This window comes from Epinephelus lanceolatus, chromosome 2 (assembly GCF_041903045.1).
Source record: "Epinephelus lanceolatus isolate andai-2023 chromosome 2, ASM4190304v1, whole genome shotgun sequence".
Lineage (NCBI taxonomy): Eukaryota > Metazoa > Chordata > Actinopteri > Perciformes > Serranidae > Epinephelus > Epinephelus lanceolatus.
In genome coordinates, this window is record NC_135735.1 from 40,609,315 (window position 1) to 40,632,197 (window position 22,883).

Genomic DNA, 22,883 nt, shown 5'->3' on the forward strand with positions numbered 1-22,883 from the left:
AAAAGTCAAATTACCCAAATAAATTAGTCAGGTTGATGTACTGCAACAGAGATGGAAGGAGAGAAGTGAACTAAACATACTATATGTCTGATAAACACATTAAATAACAGGCATTAGAAATGCAAAAGATGTATCTCCTCTAGCTGTGACAGTGCATCCTATAGCTAGTATCCCTGTGTAATTTACTGATGACACTAGGTGGCATCAAATTACTGCAGTTAGGATCTGCTTCTTCTGAGTCTGTTGAAATCTTCATGAGACTAAACTAAGTGTTAACTGAAGTATGTCCTCTTGTTATATTTCACAGTAGGCCTGTATGTGACTTAGACAGTAGTCTGACAGAATCAGTGCAAACACTGGAGTTAAGCAAGTGCAACACACACAGTCAGACAGAGAGTAGACAACCAAGACAGATCAGGGGAAGCTAAGAACCCACACTACACTCAGCAGTGTGTATCAACAGAGATCCAACCGGAGCCGCACAGCTGCTGATCCCAGACCAGCGTCTCCTCGCGTTAACTCCGCCCCAAACACAGACGTCACCGAGTCACAGCCCGTGACGCGTGGACGCACCACTCTCTTCCTCCGTCCCGGAGCAAAGCATCATCAAAATCATCATCCATCACCTCCTCTCTCTGTCTCTCCTCTCCGTTGTCTTTTTTAATGTTAACTTCTGACTGATCGGGAGAACAGGGAGCGTCTGGAGAGCCTGGTGCGGCGCCTCTATCTCTGCTTAAGGATCTGCTTGCGCGGTGTTGTGTTTAAAGCTGGACACACAGGACAGAGAGGATCAGATTGTGTATTTTTGGGGGATAACGTTGCTTTGCTCCGTGGATTTGCCTCAGTGTTGTCTGTCTTTATGTTTCCCTCTGTGGATGTTATAGTGCATTATCTCGGTCTGAATGAAGCTTTCTTTTTGGATTTGCACCGCGCCGAAGCTGTTTCTGGGTGACTGCCCTTTCTTTACTTGACAAGTCGCGCGTTATAATTATATTGCCGTTATCTTATGAGCTCTTTTTCACATTTTAAAGCGTAACTTGTCTGTAATTTGTCAAACAATGCCGCGCTTTTCTTGAACGTGTGTTAGTAATTCATGAGGACAAATAGTGTGCGTTAATTTTCGCGTAAAAAGAGGAAAGTTGGGCGCTCAAAGTTTTGGAGACTATCGATATGGCTATGGTGGCGTGGAGAAACACCGAGGGCGTCGGGGACACACAGGGGACCCTCTCCTCCTCTGTGTCCCAGGTCGCATCTCTGTCTCTGCCCGGGGAGCTGACGGGACACATGAACCCGGCGTCTTCTCTGGAAATACCCCCGGCAGCAGCAGCAGCACCCCAGGGCGCACCGCCGCCCAATCCATCCAGCACCACCACCACCGCCACCACAAATAACAACAACACCTCCTCTTCCTCTTCCTCCTCCTCGTCCATGGACAAGCAGCAGAGCCAGCAGATCGAGTGCATCGTGTGCGGGGATAAATCCAGCGGGAAGCACTACGGACAGTTCACATGTGAGGGATGTAAGAGCTTCTTTAAACGCAGCGTCAGGAGGAACCTGTCCTACACCTGCAGGGCCAACAGGAACTGTCCCGTAGACCAGCACCACCGCAACCAGTGCCAGTACTGTCGCCTCAAGAAATGCCTCAAAGTCGGCATGAGGAGGGAAGGTACGGGCTGGCGTCCTCCTGTTGTTGCTCTCGGTATTATCACATCGTATTCTCAGCACCACACGCTCCAGGATGCTGTTCCTTCACATCCCAGTTACCGACATTATTTTCTGTCACCATGTCTGTCCTCTAAACTGATATTTTACACACGCTTCATTTGTGTAGCTGCATAATAAATTCATGCACACAGCCATTTGTGTTGCCTTTGTCTCCTCCGTGATATAGCCTATCCCCCCCCGCCTATTCACACTGTGATCATATCAGACTATTTGTCTCGGACACTGGTCTCTGTGCTGCGTTCACTGTCTCTCCTGTAATACCACACAGATTAGTGTTAGCATCTTGTAGCATGTTATATTATTGTTGCTACCGCGCTGTGCGTCCTTCACGGCCATTGTGTGGCATAAACAGCCCGGAGCCGCCTCAAATGTCACATGTTCATATTCGACAATAATTTCGCTACATTTTTGTCAAATTTTGATGATTTTTCGTTGAAATTGTAGCCTGACGTTTTTGGTAGATTAAGCGTGGAGTGTGTGTCGGTGTGTGTGTGTGTGTATGCTCGTAGGCTATTCATTATGCATGCTGGTCGAACAGGCCCACCGCAGCCGACTGTAGGCTAGCCTACTATCCCTGCTCCCAAAATAAATTACTGACATTTGAGAGTTATAAAAACAGCTTTATTGTAAATTTGAATAATGTTGAAAACAGATTTGAGCACCAGAAATCAAGGAGAAATTAAACAGGCCTAGTAGACCACTGTCAAAGTGGCACGAGCGAAGTTAGTCGCCATAAAGTAGCTAATATTGGAAGTGTTGAGTTCATGGTGCTCAGTTTGGGCCTTGAATTCAAACAATTTGAAATAAATTAAGACACAAACTCTTTTTTTCTCTCGACCGACATTATTTGCAGGTCGTGGCCTACAAATAGGCTAGATTTCCAAGCACCGAGCTGAATGTGACATTTCTTTCCAGGAGCTGTGTTAAACGCTTATTCATGTCCATTTGTGAGGAGCTAGTCCACCATAGGCTTACACTGGTCCCGTAAATGAACTCTGTGTTTGTCTACAAGGTGTTTTATTGTTTTACTGACATCTCTGATGCTTTATCATGTTACTTTAAATGTTATGTGTATTGATCGCCTTGTGCTTGATTTGACATGTGTGCTGTCTGTCTTTACAGCTGTCCAGAGAGGCAGACTTCCCACACAGTCTTATCACGGTCAGTTTGCTCTGACCAACGGAGACCCTCTGCAGTGTCACTCCTACCTATCGGGATACATCTCCCTCCTGCTGCGGGCCGAGCCCTACCCCACCTCCAGGTTTGGCTCCCAGTGCCTGCAGAGCAACAACATCATGGGCATCGAGAACATCTGCGAGCTGGCGGCCCGGATGCTGTTCAGCGCCGTGGAGTGGGCCCGCAACATCCCTTTCTTCCCGGACCTGCAGGTGACGGACCAGGTGGCCCTGTTGCGCCTCACCTGGAGCGAACTGTTCGTCTTGAACGCCGCACAGTGCTCCATGCCAGTCCACGTCGCCCCGCTGCTGGCAGCCGCCGGCCTGCACGCCTCCCCGATGTCCGCGGACCGGGTGGTGGCCTTCATGGACCACATCCGGGTCTTCCAGGAGCAGGTGGAGAAGCTCAAAGTGCTGCACGTGGATTCAGCAGAATACAGCTGCATCAAGGCCATCGTGCTGTTCACCACAGGTACACCCTCTGTCTCTACATCCAAACATGGCGGCCTGGATGGCTGCAAAGCTTCCATCTTTGTACACTGCAGAGCGGCCAGTGGTGTGATGTAGGAAGTAAAATAATATCCAGTCAAACTACCACCAGAATAAACAAAATAAGAATCTGAACAAATAAAAACATCACTCTATAGCAGACTGCATCGTGCATGCAATGTGTAATTAGAGATGGTTGAAAAGTGACCATTTTGATTTTTAAGAAACATAAATTCTTATAAAAAAAACGCCTTTTTGTTTTTAAGAAAATGGCCAGCAATTAGGCGTAAATAACCTACAAAATATAAATATGATAATGATGACGGCCTGAACATTAGCTTAGTGAAAAATAAAATCTTGTTTAAACATCACACAAAATATGAATTGTTCTAGGAAAATCGTGAATGCACTTAAATGTGTATTTTCGTGTAGGTAATGCGCACCAATGAAAATGTATAAAATGTAAAATGAGAATAGAATGTGTTTTGGGGGTTTGAGGATATATTTCATTAAAGCTAGAGTAAACTCAGGTTTGATTACATTCCTTATTTTACCAAAAAATAAATAAATAAAATAAAATAAAACGTATTAGATGCACAACATTTGTTTATTTATTTATTTTCCTATAAATTTCAATTGGATCCCAAAATTATTATAAAGCCAAAAAAGAGAGGAAGAAATGAAAAAAATTATGTGCTTTAAAAAGTTTTTTCATCACACAAGTTATATAATTCCTATGAACTCGTATGACCTTTGTTCGTCAGCCCTTAAAGGAACAAGCAAAACAGCAAATTATATCAGTATTATGAAGTGCATTTTTTATGATGAGATTTTAAAAGGCTGTGAATGAATTTGGTCAGGTTTGCAAACTCCATCAAATCCCTGCAGCCCCTAAAATATAAAACACCCTGCATGAATCATACAGTAGGCTATGCAAATGAATGAAAACAAGGCTGAGTGTTTAACATTTGACAGCATGTGATATTGTATTTCATTGTTGCTTCACACGAAAGACGCATCAGCAAAGTATTGTATCAGTAGACTGTTTCCTATTATTGATCAGTTTGTTATTCATTTATTTCAAGCCCCAAATAGGAAACAGTTAAATTAACTGAAAATAATTTGTAGGCTTCATATTTGGCGTTAATTTATTTGTCAAATAATAAATTAAAAGAATTAAGTTGGAGAAATTTAACTTTCTAAAAATCTATTTTTTTTCCCATTGCTTTAAATGTAAATTACAAAATATAGATATAAATGGGTGTATTTCTTTTTAATCATATCTTTGATTAAATTCTAAGTGAAACTGTTGGTTTGCACTGCATGGCAAAATGCATTCTGGTTCTTTCAGAGCCTTTTAATAAGAGTCAGAGTGATGTTTGATGGCTGGGTCATGAACAGTATCAAAAGGATGAGTAGCAGCCGAGTAAAAAATAAAAAAGGTCTCCTGTGTAGGTCTATTTTAGTCCCCATGAGCACATCTGAACACGTGTCTTTAAACTGGGACACAGAAACCGTTCTTTAACCCCTGCTGCCATCAGGCCTGCAGCGTTACAGTACAAACACAGGGGTCTGCTGTGTTTGTACAAACACTACACGTACAGTACATAAAGGTCTATACAGTCACATTCTGCCTGTGGTCTGATACACATCAGCACTGTTACCGTATTTCTTGTCCTGACCATTATTTTTTAGATTCGATGGGAGCAATAGCGCCATCTTTGATCCCTGATAGCATGAGACTGATGAGAAAACCATTTGTCTTAATGACAGGTGTAAATAATGGCTTATTTGCCTCAAGCTGGTGTGTTTTCACCACAGTACAGATCCTGAGTGTAAATATAAAGATTTTCCATATTTGTGTATACCTGCTTTACTATTCTGTCACCCTCAGATCTGCTTATTATAAAATAAACTATTTGAAGCCAGCTACAAAAGCTCAGCAGTCTGCAATCCTGTGTTCCTTTAACACCTTGATCAGTGACATATAATAAATAGTCTCAAGTGAAAAACAGTAAAACTTCAAGAGCAGAACCGTCTGAAAATATAGTTGCTTTTTGTTTCTGGTGGTCTTTTGCCTTATGATAATCATAGTTCACTTACACTACATCAGCCAGCTGTTGTGTTTTGTAGTCTCTCTTTGCTAACATAGTGAAAATCATTTTACTGGCATTCATTCCGATGCCTGGTTGAACCTGGTCTTGACCGCTTCTTCTCCTGCTTTTTCTTTTTTTTTTTTTTTGTTTGGCTGTCGTTCTCTCTATCTGTAGATGCTTGTGGTCTGTCGGACGTGGCGCATGTGGAGGGTCTGCAGGAGAAATCCCAGTGTGCTTTAGAGGAGTATGTGAGGAGCCAGTATCCCAACCAGCCTAACAGGTTTGGGAAGCTGCTGCTCCGCTTGCCTTCCCTCCGCACCGTCTCTTCTTCTGTCATAGAGCAGCTTTTCTTCGTCCGTCTGGTGGGGAAAACGCCCATAGAAACTCTGATAAGGGACATGCTGCTGTCTGGAAGCAGCTTCAACTGGCCTTACATGCCTATTCAGTAGGGGAGAAAGCTACAGTGGTGCTTCTAAGGTCAAGAAGGGTCCCACAGATCAAATCGAGTCATTTCAGTCAGTGTCAGATGTCTGTTGCTTCAAACAAGGGAGAAACTGCCAGTGGAGTGATAATTACAAAATATCCTAATTCATAATTTTCTTACACCAACTGCCATTTTTTTGATCCCAGAGGAATGAGCTGCCTTGAGCTGCCTTATGCTGCGTTGTGTCCCTGTGTGACGAGAACAGTCCCTGAACTAAATGAACCATTTTGCCGTTAAACAATGTGACCCCACTGGCTGGATTTTTTTACTTGTTTGAAGACAAACAGTATTTCCTGAGATAAAATGACTGGTTATGATGGACTTTTTTTTTGCAGTGTGGCGACCGCTCACAGTCTATGGTTTTTGGGATAACAAACAATATTTATTGGACCCTGTGTGTATATTTATCGTGCTTGTAAATTATGTTTTTGGCTCCTTTTTTAAATGTTTTACGTATTTTTGCCCCAGCAAGTGAGAAAACTGCAGGGATTGTCTTGTGTTGATCTGTTTCTTTTTTAGTTTGTTTGTTTGTTTCATACCTTCCAGACATGGCACTTTGGTCTAAAGGAACATTTCAGAAAGATTTGATGCAGGTGTTTGAAACCCAACATCTTCTGACTTTAATCTGTTTGCTAAATTCAGACCGAACAGTGAGATTAATGTTTTAGTTACTTTGGAGTCTTATTCTATTTACATTATCAACAATACAAAGATAAAAAGACAGAGATCAAAAAATATTTGGAAAATGCACTTCTCATGATCAGTGTTAGGTTGCGCCCAGTAATGCATTACTCCTTAGTTAATATCATTACTTTCTTACATTAGTATTTCCTTAAATATTTTAGTTCCTGGCAGATGTAATTATTTCCTCTTGCCATAATGCTTAATTTCTTCTCTTTTTGCCTTCTAAAATCAATATTTAAACACTGCTTTTCCTCTTTAATTCATCAGATACTCGAGATCATGTTTATTTCTCATCAAATTAGTGAATTTTGCCGCTCAGAGAAATTTTTCTGTTATTTCTAATCCACACTGAGAGATGATGACAAGGCCAGTTATGGCAAAATAAATAAAGGGAAGGAAGCTGAATGTTAGCTAGCTGTGCGTTAATCTGATATTTTCATAATTAGAGGGTTTAAGTCAAAATTGTATTCTTTTGACATGTAACTTGTTACAGGGAAAAGTAATGACATTACTTTGCTGGATTAACGATTAATGCATTACCGAACACTCCTGATTCATTTATGTTTCCAGGTCTTTTACACTGATTGTCTCCGAGAGATTTAAAGAGCACTGGGCCTGATGTATAACTACAGTCTGTTAATGGGAGAAATGAACTGTACACTACTTCCCAGCTCAAAGCAACAAATCTATTTCATTATAATTCATGCATTTATGAGCCCAGGCCGCTTAATGGCACAATAGACCACTGCAGGGTATTGCTGAACTGAAAGTGTGTGTGTATGTGCGTGTGCATGTGTCTATGCGTGTGTGTGTGTGTGTGAGTGTGTGTATTTGTGTTTACTTCTTTTTGACAACCACTCTGATGTACTGTGAAAGCATATTGGTTAACATATTGGTACCGTATTAAATTATAACTCAAGATTTATAAATAAAGTGTATTTGGTTTATTTTGCCATTTTAATTCTATGTTGTTTATGGCTGCCGCCACTCCCAAATGAGGAAAAAAAAATGTGTGTGTCTATGTGTGTGTGTGTGTGTGTGTGAGCGAGCACGAGTGCTGAAATGGAGTAAGAAAATGAAAGCCAAGCTGAGCTGTGTGGAGCCTGTTTCTGACTGTAATACTGCCACTAATCACACATTAGAATCAGACTGAGTGCTTCCCATTGACAGGCCAAATGTACGTGTCAACGTTTATTTAAAGGCCTGCTGAAGGGAAACATTTAACTTTTCTCCTGCAGTTATGCTGCACTGGGTTTGATCAGGCACTTAAACAACTCTAAAATATATTTGAAATATTTCAAATAATGCACACACACATATTAACCCTGCAGGCGAGATGTATATAATTTTTAAAGCAGAAGCAGGATATGGATTTTATATTGGAGTGTGACATTGTTTAAGAAATAGTGGACCAATTATTTGCATAAATCAACACCTGAAATGTAAAAAAAAGAGCATAACAACCACGAAAACTCACAAAAATGAACATGTGCTTATAGGGAGGAGTAGACCAGTAATACACAAACAGTGATGTAGCTCTATAGCCTCCAGTTATAGAATACCATAGTCTAATTTCATCTAAGTTAAACCAGTTTTTGACACTTACTTAATACCTCTTAACAAACGTGCACCTTTGTTATAAAGGCTTGTATTAATTCATAAAGGTGCTCGAACTCTGCATAAGACAAGTGAGCAGAATGAAAATGGAATAATAATCATTTCTGTGTTGCCAGATTGGGGAGGACAGAGAGGATTAAGGCAGCGTCTTTGCTTCTTAGTGGACAGAGAGCTAATGAGGGGCCCCTGAGTGCTCTGTCACAACAGTTTACCCTGAGGAGGATGAAGCTGGGCGCTCCTCAGCCCCTGGGTGTTCTGGGCCAAAGGGCCAACATAAAACAATGGAGCATTTTCCCACACACGTATAGGTCCAAAACAAGAAAATGCCAAGGAGTCTGTAGAGTGCGATGAAAATCAGATCGGCTGTGAGCAGGAGAAATAGCAGCACTGGAGTTTTATTTGCTTCCGTATTTACGTCACTTTTCTGAGGTTGGTCCAAGTCATAAATAAGAGAGCACCGCGTCTCTGCTGCTTTTAGGAACTGAGGCTGGATCAGTCATTACGCAGTGTGGTTTGGACTCAGCCAATCAGCTTTTAGGACTGAAAGGGAGCAGCCAATCAGATTGCTTTTAAAATAAATATATTTTTGAAAATGTTAACATTCATAATTTCAAGTGAGGACTAACTATTGAAGAGACTGAGGCCCACGCATCAGAATGTTAAGAGATTTTAAGGCTTGCAAATTAGTAAATATAATAATATTTCTCTGATAATGTGCCACCCAGATGTTTGTTTGTTTTATGGCTGAGTGATGAAATTAATCTTGATGCAAGTCAAACTTCTGTTCTTGAAGGCAGCATCCATTAAAAAGTATTATAATTTCTAAAAAAAAAAAAAAAAAAAAAAAAAAATCTGTTGTGATGTAGAAACGTCTGTGGAAATTAGCCTATTGAAAGCGTTAAATGTTCTTTAAAAAAAAAGTAAAAATATTTTCACCCATTAGTTCTGAGGAAAACTATGTTTTAGAATTAAACAACAAATTATATGACACCAAACGTACATTACTGTGCTGTGTATTTCTCACAGCTCCTGAGCAGGGACCAAAGTGGAGCCATTATTTTACCATTTTATAAGTTTCAGCTTTTACAGTAGACTACAATTGTGAAATAAAATCCCCAATTCAATATAATTATGGCAATTAGCTTACAACTGAATGTTAATAAATGAGCCATTGTTTACTGAGACGTGGCTGAGTTTATTTGTGATGTGAGAATATAAGTGCTGACTGCAGCTTCTCAATGACGTGCTTCAAACCAATAATTAGGCCGATCACTCCTAAATCTATAATGATGCCGAACTGGTTCATAATCCTCCACAAAATCTCATCTCAACACCATTATGTTGCCTGCGTGTATTTTTCTTTTTTAAATGTGTAGAAATAACTTTGATGTAATAAAAATCGGATTATAATGTAGAGGGTTTTTTCAAAGAGATCATTTTTGGATCGAAGTGAAAGAAAAAGCGGCTCAGGTTTTTTTAATCTGGAATATCGACAGTCCGTCCTGGAAAAAAGAAAAGGGAAAGACAAAAGAAGACACGTAACTTTTATAAAGTTCTTCTTTGTCTTTTGCGCAGCGACGACGCAGCTTTACAGTCTGAGAAGACTTTAAATCATCCTGAATATCATCTGTTGTTGCAGATGAACTTTTCTTTGAGAAGCAGTCGATAGATGATGATGAAGATGATGATGAAAATCCACCTCGTCAGTCGCATTTTTCTCCTGTGTTCCTGTTACTTTTTTAATGTGTTTCACTGGTTTGCTTCAAGGCGAAAGGCTCACTGTGGGATTCACGTGTGTTAATAACTATAGCCTGATAAAAATAAAATAGCGCTGGCGATTTTAGAGCTGCTGAATAAACTGTTGAATCGTGTAAATAGTTGAAATAGTTCTATTGAAATGTAGCCTAGGTAATATTTAATAATTTAGGGCCATCGGATAATATATTTTATAACCGAATATACTGATAGAAGTTTTACACTTAATATTAAGATGCATTTTTTCTCCAAGATTTCATCGGAAAACACACTGCACACACCTCCAGTTCCGATATATTAACATCTTCACTCAACCGTCTGCCATTGAATGTTGTACAAAAAAACCAGCATCTTTTTTTTCATTTTTATATTTTTATTTTATTTTTATTTTTTTTCCTTGTAATTATTTCCATCGATTTTTAAACACTGATTTTAACATGTTTCTTTGTAGTTTCTGTTGTGAAAATCAAGTGTGAATGGGGAGAAAAATCATCCTATTTCCATAATAAAACACCTTCTAATTACATTAAAAGCATCATTTCGAGGGTTAGATCATTTTCACTCACTGCTCACCACAAAGCGCAGCGTTGGAAATGAACGATGATTAAACGGAGCATTTTAGTTTCAGAGTGGAAAAACAAAAAAACGATAAAACAAAAGACAATAAATATTCCACACAGGTTGTGTGTGAGAGTCTGGGCCGATAGAATTAGGTTTTATTTTACTTAATGGTATTTTATCTCCATAAATCTTTTGATATTTATACACTGCAAATGATTTATGGAGGTCTATGGATAATTCCGCTGAGTTAATTATTTGATTACACACCTTTTTAATGTCTCCTACAGTCTTTATTTTATTTATTTTCCCTTGGTTATTATTAGGTTATTTTGAGCTTGTATTGTGGTTAATGTAAAGGTTACAAAGCGCCGCAGTGTTGAACTTTGTCCTGCAGGAAATGGGTGCATACACAGGCCTGTACAGGGATTTAACTTAACGCCTTTAATCAGACTTATTTTAGACTGAAGCTGAAACAAGCAGAATCCTGTTTTCCTGTCGCCCTATCGACAGATGTACCACCAATGGTCGTAATAGCGGCCCTCAGTAGGTCTATTGAATATAAGTCGATAAAAGTTGAGGTATGCAGCTCTGAGCGACTTCTTTGATTTGAGTTTGGTGTTGTTGTGAGATGCTGTACGTTCAGGAGAAGTTAAAAAAAAGCACTTTCATGGCTGGAATGAAGCTCCATCTGTCTGAAGCTGGCATTAAACGGACCTGCAGGCTAAAACATCTGAGAAGCAATTTCACATTTTGTGCGGAAAGCCTGTTCAAAAGCAATATCTGTGGGACACATTTAACATGGAAACCTCATCACATCAGAGGAAGATCTCCTTTAATCTTTTACAGGTGATCAGTAGCTCCGCTTGACATACTAAATACATTTTTGTCATTTAATTACATGCTGGAAATACATTACACTGTGTGAAATGCATTTTTCCACACTTCTTTCATCATGTGTTTTCCACTTTGCTCTGTGAAATAGGTGAAGTCCAACTCAGACCATCTATCTATCTATCTATCTATCTATCTATCTATCTATCTATCTATGTGGGCACATCCAAGCTGCTGGGAAAAGAGAACAGGCTCTTTTCTTCTTCTTCCATTATTTCTCTTCCTTGTCCCCAAATTGCCCTTTTAATCCTGTTCCATGTGTAAGACTGACATCACGCCACTCTGGCTCCCTGCTCTGATGTCTCCAAGCTGACACTGTGAATCAAGAGGTTCCCCTGGCTCCTTGCAGTGACCTTTGACCCCTGGCTGCCCTTTTCCTGACACTGGCTCAAGAGAAGGGGGATATGATGGTGCCGAGACACTCAGGGATGATGAGCTGCAGCATGAAGCTGTCAAACGCTGCTACAGTCTCTGGATTTAATGTAATGTATCTAAACTTGGCTAAAAAGGTGATTATTAATCACAGAGCAATCATCATTAAAGGAACACTGATCTCAATTGCTCTCTGTCAAAGATGATGGTTTTGGTTTTGTTTTAAATTTGGCTTTATTCCTGTCATTTTTCTCCCCCTCACGTGAATAATGCACATTTACACTCAGGGAAGGCAAAGCTAAGGCAAGTGCCACGCCTCAGCAAGCCCATCTGATGCTCATGAAAACAAATTCTTAAAAGCAGTGAATGTGGGAGGAAGGCTGTCTGCCGAGGAGCCCCCTCGCAAAACATTTCAGCGACCAAGGAGGAAAAAAAAAAACGCACCAATCAACTCAAGGACTGTACAAAGAGCGGTCTGTCGTTGCTAAGAGACAGATGCAGAATAACCTCCATGAGAAACCTGACCATGACCCTTCCTCCTCCTCCTCCTCCTCCTCCCAAACAGTCTCTCCCTCTCCTACCCAATTACTACTGAACATTAAAGCCCACCTCTGTCACATTAAAGCTGAAAGGCAGGGAGGTGGAGGAGGGGTGGGGTTTGTTAAAGAGTGGTAAGAAGCTGCACACAAGATTTTGGATTATTCCTTACAGCAAAAATAAAGCTTTTTTTTTTTTTTTACACGGGAGAATGAATCTGTTTTGGGTGCAGCAGGCATGAAGGGATGGTGGTGGTGTGTTTTATGCAGGCTGGTGGATGGGCGGAGTTTGGGATGGATAAGAAGCGGGTGGGGATGGGCAGAGGGAGTCTGTCAGACGAATGAGAAGATGAAGATTTGACAGAGAGGTGGCCGAGAGTTCAGCTTATATGAGGCTTGTCGATTAGTGCGTTTGTGGCTGACAGGTGGAATCCCAGGGGCACGTCTGTCACTGCGTCTGCTGCCAGGCCGGGCCCACAACCACCACCACCACCACCACCACAGGAGACACCCATGGGCGGGGATATGCTGCAGACACGGAGGCACCTCATTGGACTGGCTCTGCAGCCCTGCCTCCCAGTCAGAGCCTAGATTAAAGCTTTATTGTGCACAGAAAGCAGGGCGAAAGTCATGTTAATCCCCCACTAATACATTGCTATCAGTGATCTGTTTTTACAACACGATCCAAACAAGCTTCCTGGAACTGGTATTAATCTGACCAAAGGCACAATAGATTTTTGGGCCCATGTGAAATAGTACTTTTTGTTGTGTGGTTGTTGTTGTTTTTTTAATATGAAGGTCTACTGTTGCAGCAGTGCATGTGAAAAGCACAGTGTTGAGAGGGCCTCTGCTGTTGCTAAGATCCATTAAGATGCAAATCTTCCCTTTTTTTTTAATTGAAAAGGCAACTGGGGCAAAAGGAAAAATCATACTGGGATGAAGAAAATAATGCCAAGACTTAAATCTAGACATCATGGCCAAAGTCAGATGAGAGCAGTGACAAAAGTGGGTCACGTGAAACTTCTCTGTGCATGTAGTGATTCATTGAAGAGTCAAATGAAATGTCAGCCGTCCAGAATGTCCAAGATACAGTCAGATTGTAACAATTAAAGCAATCAGGGTTGTTTCATGTCATAACAAGCAGCTCATTGGCTTAAAACTTATCTACTTTTATATAAAAGAGGTACCTGGAGTATCAGGTTCACTGTATGGTTTTGTTGTTGACACTCTCTTCAAGTGGTGAAAAGAAACTAAGTTCAAGTACATACTTAAAGGGTACCTCCTGTGTTTTTCAACCTGCACTCTATTTTCCCAAGCTTTTATTTTAATTAATTTTTTATATACTTTATTAATATAAAAATGTCTAAGTGACTAATGGAAACAACATTTGTTTAAGTCCGCCCAGTACTGAGCAAGAGCACTGCAGTCAGCAGCAAAACAGGCTGCAATGTAACCCACTCGGGGCATTTGTGCATCATCAGTTCACGTCGACTAGAAGTGCTTGTTTTTGCCCCTAAAATGCTCAGGTTGTTATTCTAAGTGTCTGACAACATTATGGATAGGATGCCTACAGAGACGACCTTTTCGTTAAAGAGTAAGATCCTTTAGGTTAAACCAGAAACAGCCCTCAAGTCGCTATCGCCAAACCCACCAGACTCCATTTAAATAAACAGTAACTTTATCATGATAAAACAAACATCTTTAAAAGTCAATGGAAAAACAAAATAAACTAAAAAAAAATTGGTTTGTCTTTCCACTGTTCAAACAATCACCAACTCTGCTTTGTTCGAAATAAACCCCTAATTTACAAAGTTAGCTGTTAAAACACGCTGGCTCTATAGACACTAAAATTACAGTTTATTTAAATAGAGTCTGCCGTGGTTGGCAATGGTGACTTCAGGGCTGTTTCTGCTTAAACAAAAAGGATCTTACTCTTTAACTAAGAGGTCTATCTTTGTAGAGATCCTGTCCATAGATTGACAAACACTTAATAATCTGAGCACTTGTTGACGGTGCACAAATGCCCCGACTGTTTACATTGCAGCTGGGTTTGCTGTTGCTGACTGTAGCAGTCTTACTCAATATTGGACCAACTTCAAAAATTGTTGCTTGTTTTAATCACTTAGATGCATAAATGTGTAGATATGGTTCATCTAGAAAAATACTTAACTTACACTTGAAATACAATTTTGTGGTATGTATTTCACTTGAGTATATTAATTTTCTGTCATTTCACATACAATTCCAGTGCAGTTCAGAGGGAAATATTGTTGCTTTTTACTCTGCTACATTTATCTGACAGCTATAGTAAGTGATTGCACAATCACCTAATAAAATATGATGCATTGTTAAAAATTGTTTGCTACAGTTTTGAAAGTTCATGTTAAATGTGGCCAAAGTTTTAAAAAATGAGGTAAACGTACGTAAATGTTATCCCTGTGAACAAAAACCTCAGGCTTCTAACCATTCTCTGTGTTTTTTCTATTTTGGCTACAAGATGAGGTCAGATCATGACACATATCTTTATATGGTTATCTGCTCCAGGCTACTGCATGTGTTTACATAACATACGCCACTACATGTAGCTACATGCTAACATCAGGGAAACATTTAAGACTCATACTAAAGTAATCCCTCTCAATCATCACTTATGAACCACTGTAAGTGCGTGGAGCTGTATTTATCTGCAGAGACTCTGCCCTCTGCCGGTATTTTCTTATTTTCTTCCTATTTTGCTGTGTTTAGGATGTTCCTGGGCACAGTGCTCAGGTGAGGTCAGGACTTTATAAGAAGGTAGCAACTAATTGCCAAACTATAAGAGGAAGCTCCAAAAAATGTGTCCATAGCGCTGAAAAAAAAATGCAAAACCAACAAGAGTGAATTTCCCTGATTTCAGATCATATTCCTGCTGTATCATGTCCAGTTATATTTAGAAACTTTAACTGGTGATTTTTAATGGGAGAAACTGTCACTAAACAGTTATTTCCCCAGCTGTAATGACCATGCCAAGGTGCAGAGATGGAGCACCTTGAAACGCTGACCAATCAGATTAGACTGGGATTTTTTTGGGGGTGGGGAGCTTAAAGAGACAGACCTAAACCAGAGTGTCTCAGAAAGAGGGTGATCGCAGGGTTCCAGCACAGACAGTATGAGGAAAATAAATGCCTTTAAACATTAAAGCATGCAAATATGTTTGAGTAGAAATCCAAAGTACAGGGCTGAACAATGAAGCCATTATGGAAGTGCCAAAAGCTGCGATTTGAACGGCCACCATGACTGGCTCTGGACACCAGTCAGTCCCCATAGACTTGAGGGCGGGCTGCTTTGAGTGACAGGCTGCCTGTAGTGTCTTTAGCTCAGATCCACCGATCACTCCTCCACAGTTATACCCTCTCGTCCAAATAAGGTCAATTCTGGCTCCATAAAACCAAGATGGCCACGGCTGTAATGCCAAACTCCATGCTTCGAAACGGGAGTCTACAAACCAATGGGTGATGTCACAGTAGCTACTTCCAGTATTTTTCCAGTCTATGGTATGAACCTAAAAATAGCATAATAGCTCCCCTTTAACTCAGCTTCCAGCCTTTTGGCCTGTGACTCATCATAAAAAACAGCATCTAGCTCCTTGACATGTTTCAGATGACTGAGTTGTGAGCAACAAAGACACATTTTCCAACAAAAAAATTTCTCAAGGTTTCTTTTTAAGAGCTGTTTGAGGCACAAATAAGTTAAATTATCCAATATTTCACAAAAAAGTTGGAAAAAACGTCACTTTTTTGAAAGTGAAACTTTCAAAAACTTTCATGAAACTTTTCTGCCCAATGAATTGTCTGATGACCCCTCAGATTTATCTAGTGACCCTCTGGAGAATGGAGTTTAGGTTGAGATGGTCTGGTGATCAGGCAGGAGCAATGATCTGAATTACCACAATCCGTCAGCATACTTGGTCACCAAGATAAACTGAACATTAAAAAAACGTCTGTTTCAATCACACTTATTTGCCAGTTTATTAGGTACACCTAGCCAAAATGAATGTAGTCTTATACAACAGTCTTACAAAAGTAATGCTCTAACTGAATAATTTTAAAAAGTAAAGAAAAAAAAGATAAAACATGTTCGAGCTCTGCTTTTTTGTTTTTGTTTTAGGGACCTATGAAGACAGACAGAAGCCAATTGATGTTACAAGAAAAAAACGGTACAAGGTACCTTGGGGCAATGTTGGACATGAAACTATCAAACAAACATCTCGTTGACAGGGGACAGTGATGCATGCAGACATTCGTGGGCAATGATATAAGGTAGCATCGCACAAAGGGATGAGTGATATCACAGACGATTTCTAGTGGACACTTGTCTCCTGTGTTTGCTATTGCCTATTGTGTAGCATTGTCCCCAACAAAGACAGAAAGACGTTAATTTCCTCCTCAGCACTTCTTAATCATCAGTGATCATTCATGGGTCACGGGAATATTGTCTGCGTGCTGTGACCTTTGACCTCTTGATCTCCTGACTACTGGTTGTTGTAATCTTGCAGATCTAGGAGACTGGATGTCAGTAGCTCAGAAAATCACTGAAATTCCTCTAGGTTAACTTGATAGGTGTCACTTTTGTTTTTCTGTCTCTTTTGTAAGGATTGTATGGCGATAGTGCTGAGACATGTGGGGCGGGGGTTGGGGCTCTGGAAGCCACGAGCAGCAAGCTGGAAATGGGTTGATTTTAAAGCAATAGGTAACACTGTGCAATGTGTGACTTGGCATATAGCAGACTAAAAAAACTGCAGGAAACAGATGCAGCTTGAATTTTATAAAATGTGTTTGTAATAATATACTGTCACAGCCTCAGCTGTTCTCTGATGCTTTTAAAAAAAACAAAAGACATCACAATAATGAATCCAGCTCACTGGGACACTCCTCTGAATTTTGATCATAAAGGATTCCAACTGTTCTCTTCTGAGTCTGAGTCAATGGATCAGACTGTCCCTCTGCTTTTACATTTTCCCTGACAAGCAGCCCACATGGACACAGATATCATGGCTCATTCCTCCATTCACAGGAAGCCATTTGCAGCTATTCATTCTCATAGAGCATGAATCTTTCACAAAGGTTATATCCATCATGTATGAGTATGGAGCCCTCATTTAGTTCAGTCAGTGTTCCCGTTTTTCTCATTACTTGACTGTGTCTGAAACGTCTCACTGGATGGGAGAAAACCTCAGACTGGGATTGGATGAACGAGATCTGTAAAATGTGACAAAACAAATCCACGTCTTTTTATTCAGGCATCAGGACAACTTTTAAATCTGAAACTACATTTGTCGCCATATTTCTTTTAATTAAAAAGCAATGGAAAATGAAATCTGTTAATTTGTTTATTTACTGGATCCCCATTAGATGACACTTTAGTGACCACTAATCATCATATATAATACTTTACATAAACATACAGTTAAAATAGTGCAGTCAAATATATAGTGCAGTCAGAAACGATGAGAAAAGATGTATAATATTAATACAAACAAGATACACTATAAATTGGTCATTGCGTTCACAAGTTCTTCAAAGAAGGATCAGAAGGCTACAAATATAATGAAGTTTCAATCATATGGTCAGTGACATCATTAAGTGCCTTTAAAGTCTTTGGAAACACAGCTTGAAATAGTAAAAATGCATATATTATATCAAAGTCGAGTGTCTCAATCATCCACAAAAGTCTGAGTGAAAATAATCATTCATAACTATTAGAAAACCTGGTTTAAAAACAGCTCATTTTGCTGTTTAGACCACTTGCCAGGACAGAGTGGGCGTGGCAGATAACGCTCTGATTGACAGCTCCCTCGTTTTGATTGACATCTCCCTGGCTCAGCAATGGCTGCCACAAATTTAATCCAGCTGTTCATGTTTGAGCCCTCTGATGATTCAGAGGACGAAGCAAAAGCCCTGCCAGCTGAAAATGATTACTTTCAGGTGGTCACTGAATGGTAAGTTTCAAAATGTTTTGTGATTCATATTAATGTTACTTCATAGAATAGTTAGCATAACTTTTACATGCAATGTTACGGCCGGGCTCCACCGGCTGCAAACGTACATCGTAGCGTTGCGGCGTATTCATCTGGGCTCCACTGACTGTTTACTGTACTGTTTGTCATCTACTCGCTTTCAAATGTCCGCCACGGACACAGTGTCATGGATAAACAATAGAAGAGCCGCGTAAAATAGAGAGTTGTCGTGCCGCTCCTGTTGCCGGTGGAGCCACTGTAATTGATTAACAGGGGGGCAAGCTGCTACAGGACTCGCGCTGCAGACGTGCCCGGTGGAGCCCGGCCGTTAGCTGAGATGAATGTCAACGGGAGGCTAGCTATTGTCCGGGCTCTGGAGCCGGTCAACCTGATTCGAGTGCTGCTGGGAGCCCGCCGGAGGCAGAGCCTCCGCTGGGTCGCAGCCGAGCGGCTCAGCCAGTTTACGATCTGTATTTTCTAAACATCAGACTAGAAAGAGGAGTTGGCTCAGACTCAAAGAGGCAGATTTAGCTGGAGCAGAAAGGTTTTGTTGCGCTGCCACTGGGGGGCGGGATGAGACAACTGACAGATGATTTATGATTGGTTTGGAATTTATTGCGTAATAAATCTCAGAGGTAACCACGGCCAAATCAAACCCAATTTCAAGAATGTACAAAAACTTAAAAGATAGATGTTTCGAATTTGGATGGAAACTAATTTCTAATTGTTTTACATGTTTAATATTATGTACATAAGACCCTAAAGTACATAGTTAGAAGGCTATTGTGGATTTGGGTTTCCAGAGGCTTTAATTGTTTATTAAATGACAATTTGTTATGTGCATAAGTTATGTGAAAAGGTAGTAAGCTCCAATTTACTATAATGTAATGACATGCACTTGCATTTAAAAACTATTTGGAACTTGTGCACCAAATATAATGGCAAGTAAATGGGCCAAAACTGTCTAAATGATACTGTTATATACTCTAAATTTGAAGTTGTCACCTGACATGTGGAGAGATGTCACCACTGGTGTCCATGTTGATATTAGACTGTTATTTGGATAAATAGGGAGAGTCTACAGTGGGGGTGGGGCTCTCCACTCTGCTGCAGGTACTTGTTTAAATGTAGGCCTTTCTAATAAGACATTTGGATTCCGAAAGAAAATTCTTGTTCAGTGCAGCCTCGAGGGGAAATGTAATGCTAACTTTAACAACCGAAGTACATCAGCTCAAAACTAAAAAGTTCGCAACTCCAAATGTGTCTGAGTGCAAACCGAGGCATTCGTCTATTGAGCTGAGTTGTAATTGCATTAGTTTACATACATGAAATTAGCTTTGTGGGCCTTATTCAGAGTGCTGTCGAGGGAACTTTAATAAGAGCATTAACAGCATATATTTCACGTAAAGCAGAAGACATATGAAAATCTTTCCTTCTACATGTTAATAAGTTGAAAAGCCTGTGTAGGTCAGGATTATTGTCTGTCTCTGTGCTAAAAGTACATCTGGATTTTGAGTGTCTGTGTTGCCATGACTCACTTTCTATAATTGCACGTCATACTTACAGTGTTTCATTCAATTGTGGAAAAACAGTACATTCATAATCTTGTCCCATTTTTAAGTCCATGATTCGAAACAAATGGAGGAAATGAATCTTAATCAAAAAACTAGCATCAGTTTTGCATTTGGGTTGCGTGCAAAGAGAGTCTCTCCATTTAGATGTGTTATGTAATGGGAGGCTGTAATCTGTTATGTAATAACAGAGTAAGTGAAATGTGCCGCGCTTACATTGGTGGGCTCCAGGATTTGTTTTTATCTCACAGCCCAAATTGTTTGTTCTCTTTAACATCTGTAAGATAGCAAAAATTAAAGTTAAAATATTGCTTACATAATGTTAAATTAACCCTCTCAGCCTGGCTTCGGCTTTTATAGGTGCAGCAGAGGACACAGTGTGAGATATGGGTCACAGTTTTTATTTTGACACAGCTCTCATAGTGTTGTTGTGTTGTTTCAAATAAAGACAAAAAATAACCAAAAAATAATCTTTGGGGAAAAAATTAAGAATTTTGTTTCAGATTTATTTTTGCTCTGAGCCAGAAATATATTTTTTTCATCCAGTTTTCTTTGAATTGGACCTTCACATACCTTGTTCTTCTCTCAAAGGTCTTGGTGGCCATGTGTGAAGGAATGTTTTTCAGAGGACACAACAGGCTTATTAAACAGAATATGACATGGTTGACCTAATATATTAGTCATTCCCTAACTGTATACAGTTAGGGAATGTGGTTTGGGTTGAGATTTAAGAAAAAAAAGCAGAATGTGTATTTGCAGCTGCGGATAGAATGACTGAAATGTGTTTCAGAGAAACTTTAATCATTTTTCTTTGTCAGGATGGATTTTTCCACTTTTGTTTTCCTCCTCAGTCTGCAACTCACTGCTGTGCTGTGTACTTTTCTTCTCAACCTGTGTAATACTGACACAGTAATGCACTGCACAGGGCATACAGATCCACACATACAGGACACGGGAACATAGAATATGTCATTTATTATTGACAGATAATGTAACTTTTTTCAGTTATCTGCTATAGTAAGATATGTGAAATGCTGCTTCCTGTGTGCCAAAGGCTGATTCCCACAGAAAAAATGTGAGATTGTTGGTGTAACTGATGAATTTTAGGGATACACTAACATCAGGTTTGCTCAGACATAGGGTTGCCATTTAAAGGTCCTGTTAATCTGGCATAAATATTTTTTATTAACCTTTAGGTCTATAAAATGTGAAAGTTCTTATTACATTTCCCAGAGTCCAATGGGACAGCATCAGATTGCTGGGGTAATTGACCAAAAGAAATTAAAAATGTGAATGGTTTTAGCTGTATTCTGATAAGGCAAACAGACATTTTAGAACTGAACATCTCTCATGAGCTGTATATTTCTATTATGTTATATACTGATTATCAGCACCAGAAGGTTGCCAGTATATGTGAAACTCCCCATTGACCACTTCAACTAATTACATTACATTTAGCAGGGGCGTAGATTTTGTTTCAAAACTGGGGGGAAACATAAGAAACAGGGAAGGTTGGAGGTCCTCCCCCAGGAAATACTAAGAGTCAAACATTTAATTTACTGCATTTACTGATTTTTCTATGCACCAATTTGTGCCTTTCCTGCATCAGTCTCAAGTGGAAATGTCTTTAATCTTGTCAAATTAAAAGCCCTCTGCTACTTTCATGTTTTTATGTTCTTAATATTCAGGGGGACATGTCCCCTGCATCCCCCCGAAAATCTCCACCTATGAGGTCTAGTTAGTTTGCAAAATGAGGATGAAGGAAGCTGAAATGAGTCATAATTTTCTGCATTACACAAGAAGGGAGAAAAAAGTAGATGAGACGAGAAGGAAGAGAGGCCTCCGATCCTGCAGATGGTCTGTCAGCTCCATTCAAACAACTAAATACAATCAGCGCTTCGCTTTTACCTGCACATTGCTCTGATGATGAAATTTTCACTTCATCATCAAGAGGAAGTTTATGAATAGATATTCCTTTTCAGACTGAGTCGGTGGGGAGAAGTCATCTCGTCCTCATCACATTGAATCACATTCTGTCATAAATGGTTTGAACTGCTGGTGTACTCGCTATTTCTCTGTGCTGAGGATATTTTTGGCTCTCCAATGTGGCAAACACAGAGATGCACAGAGAAAGAGAGAGAGAGAGAGAGAGAGTGATGGCTGTCAGAGGCACAGAACTCCCCCGGCAGGCAGTGTGTGAGATCTGGGGCCCTGGGGCCCTTTGGATGGCTCACGCTGAATGGCTGCCCTGGCGAGGTGACCAGGCTCATTGAGAACAGGTTACGAGGGGAAGGGAATGCTTTTGCTCTGCGTTTGGCCCCCTGACCCACTGTCCAACGTCTGCCTTGGCAGCTTTGAAACCCAACATATTTATTTGCAACGCTCTGAAGAGAGAGGGTGGAGCGGCTGTCAGAATAAAGTCATCGTCCTGCTGACAGCTTCATCTGCTGTTGAAGGGCAGCTATGACAGGCGCACAATGTCGCTGCGTCGGCCAGCCCTGGGCGAAGGACTGTCATCTGTGGACATGCTGGGAATCTCGCAACCATGTCCCCTCCCTCCCCTCTCCCAAGCTCCCTTGATATGCCAGAATTATTTTTTTGGCCCTGTTAGAAATGTTTTTCATCTCAGGGTACAAGGATGTCAACTGGGTAACATGTGGGAACTCTCCATTGCTCAGAGGGAGTCCATGCTTTTGTTGGTTTTATCAATATGAAGGAGGGAAAAGATCAAGCAGAAATGTATGTGTCCATCATGCCTAAATACATTTATATGTAGAGATATAAATACATGTAAATATAAATATATATCATCTGCAGATAAATCAGTGTTCTGTCTAAGCTGATATTTGTTTTGGGAGCTTTGTCTAATTACAGTAAATCAATCCGTCACACTGACCAAGTAATAACATCCTGACATGTAAATAAGCTGTTG

The 22,883-nt window shown here is 40.2% G+C and overlaps 1 protein-coding gene across 2 annotated transcripts; it reads left to right on the forward strand.

Annotated features, from left to right (window-relative positions):
- Positions 1–574: 574 nt before the first annotated feature.
- LOC117259872 (nuclear receptor subfamily 2 group F member 1-B-like) lies at positions 575–7,577 on the forward strand. Of its 2 annotated transcripts, none has more exons than XM_033631658.2 (3): positions 575–1,699; positions 2,848–3,372; positions 5,660–7,577. In XM_033631658.2, exons 1-3 carry the CDS (start codon positions 1,171–1,173, stop codon positions 5,932–5,934), a joined length of 1,329 nt encoding a protein of 442 aa, XP_033487549.1. In that variant the 5' UTR covers positions 575–1,170; the 3' UTR covers positions 5,935–7,577. The 2 variants fall into 2 exon arrangements, with proteins under 2 accessions (XP_033487549.1, XP_033487556.1); XM_033631665.2 differs by having other exon boundaries at positions 577–1,666.
- The last annotated feature ends 15,306 nt before the right edge of the window (positions 7,578–22,883 follow it).

Excerpts from the sequence above, each read along its gene's own strand:
- LOC117259872 (XM_033631658.2), top strand. The coding sequence starts at position 1,171 with ATGGCTATGGTGGCGTGGAGAAACACCGAGGGCGTCGGGGACACACAG. Across the intron at positions 1,700-2,847 it reads TCCTCCTGTTGTTGCTCTCG|CTGTCCAGAGAGGCAGACTT; the intron begins GTATTATCACAT and ends CTGTCTTTACAG. Across the intron at positions 3,373-5,659 it reads CATCGTGCTGTTCACCACAG|ATGCTTGTGGTCTGTCGGAC; the intron begins GTACACCCTCTG and ends CTCTATCTGTAG.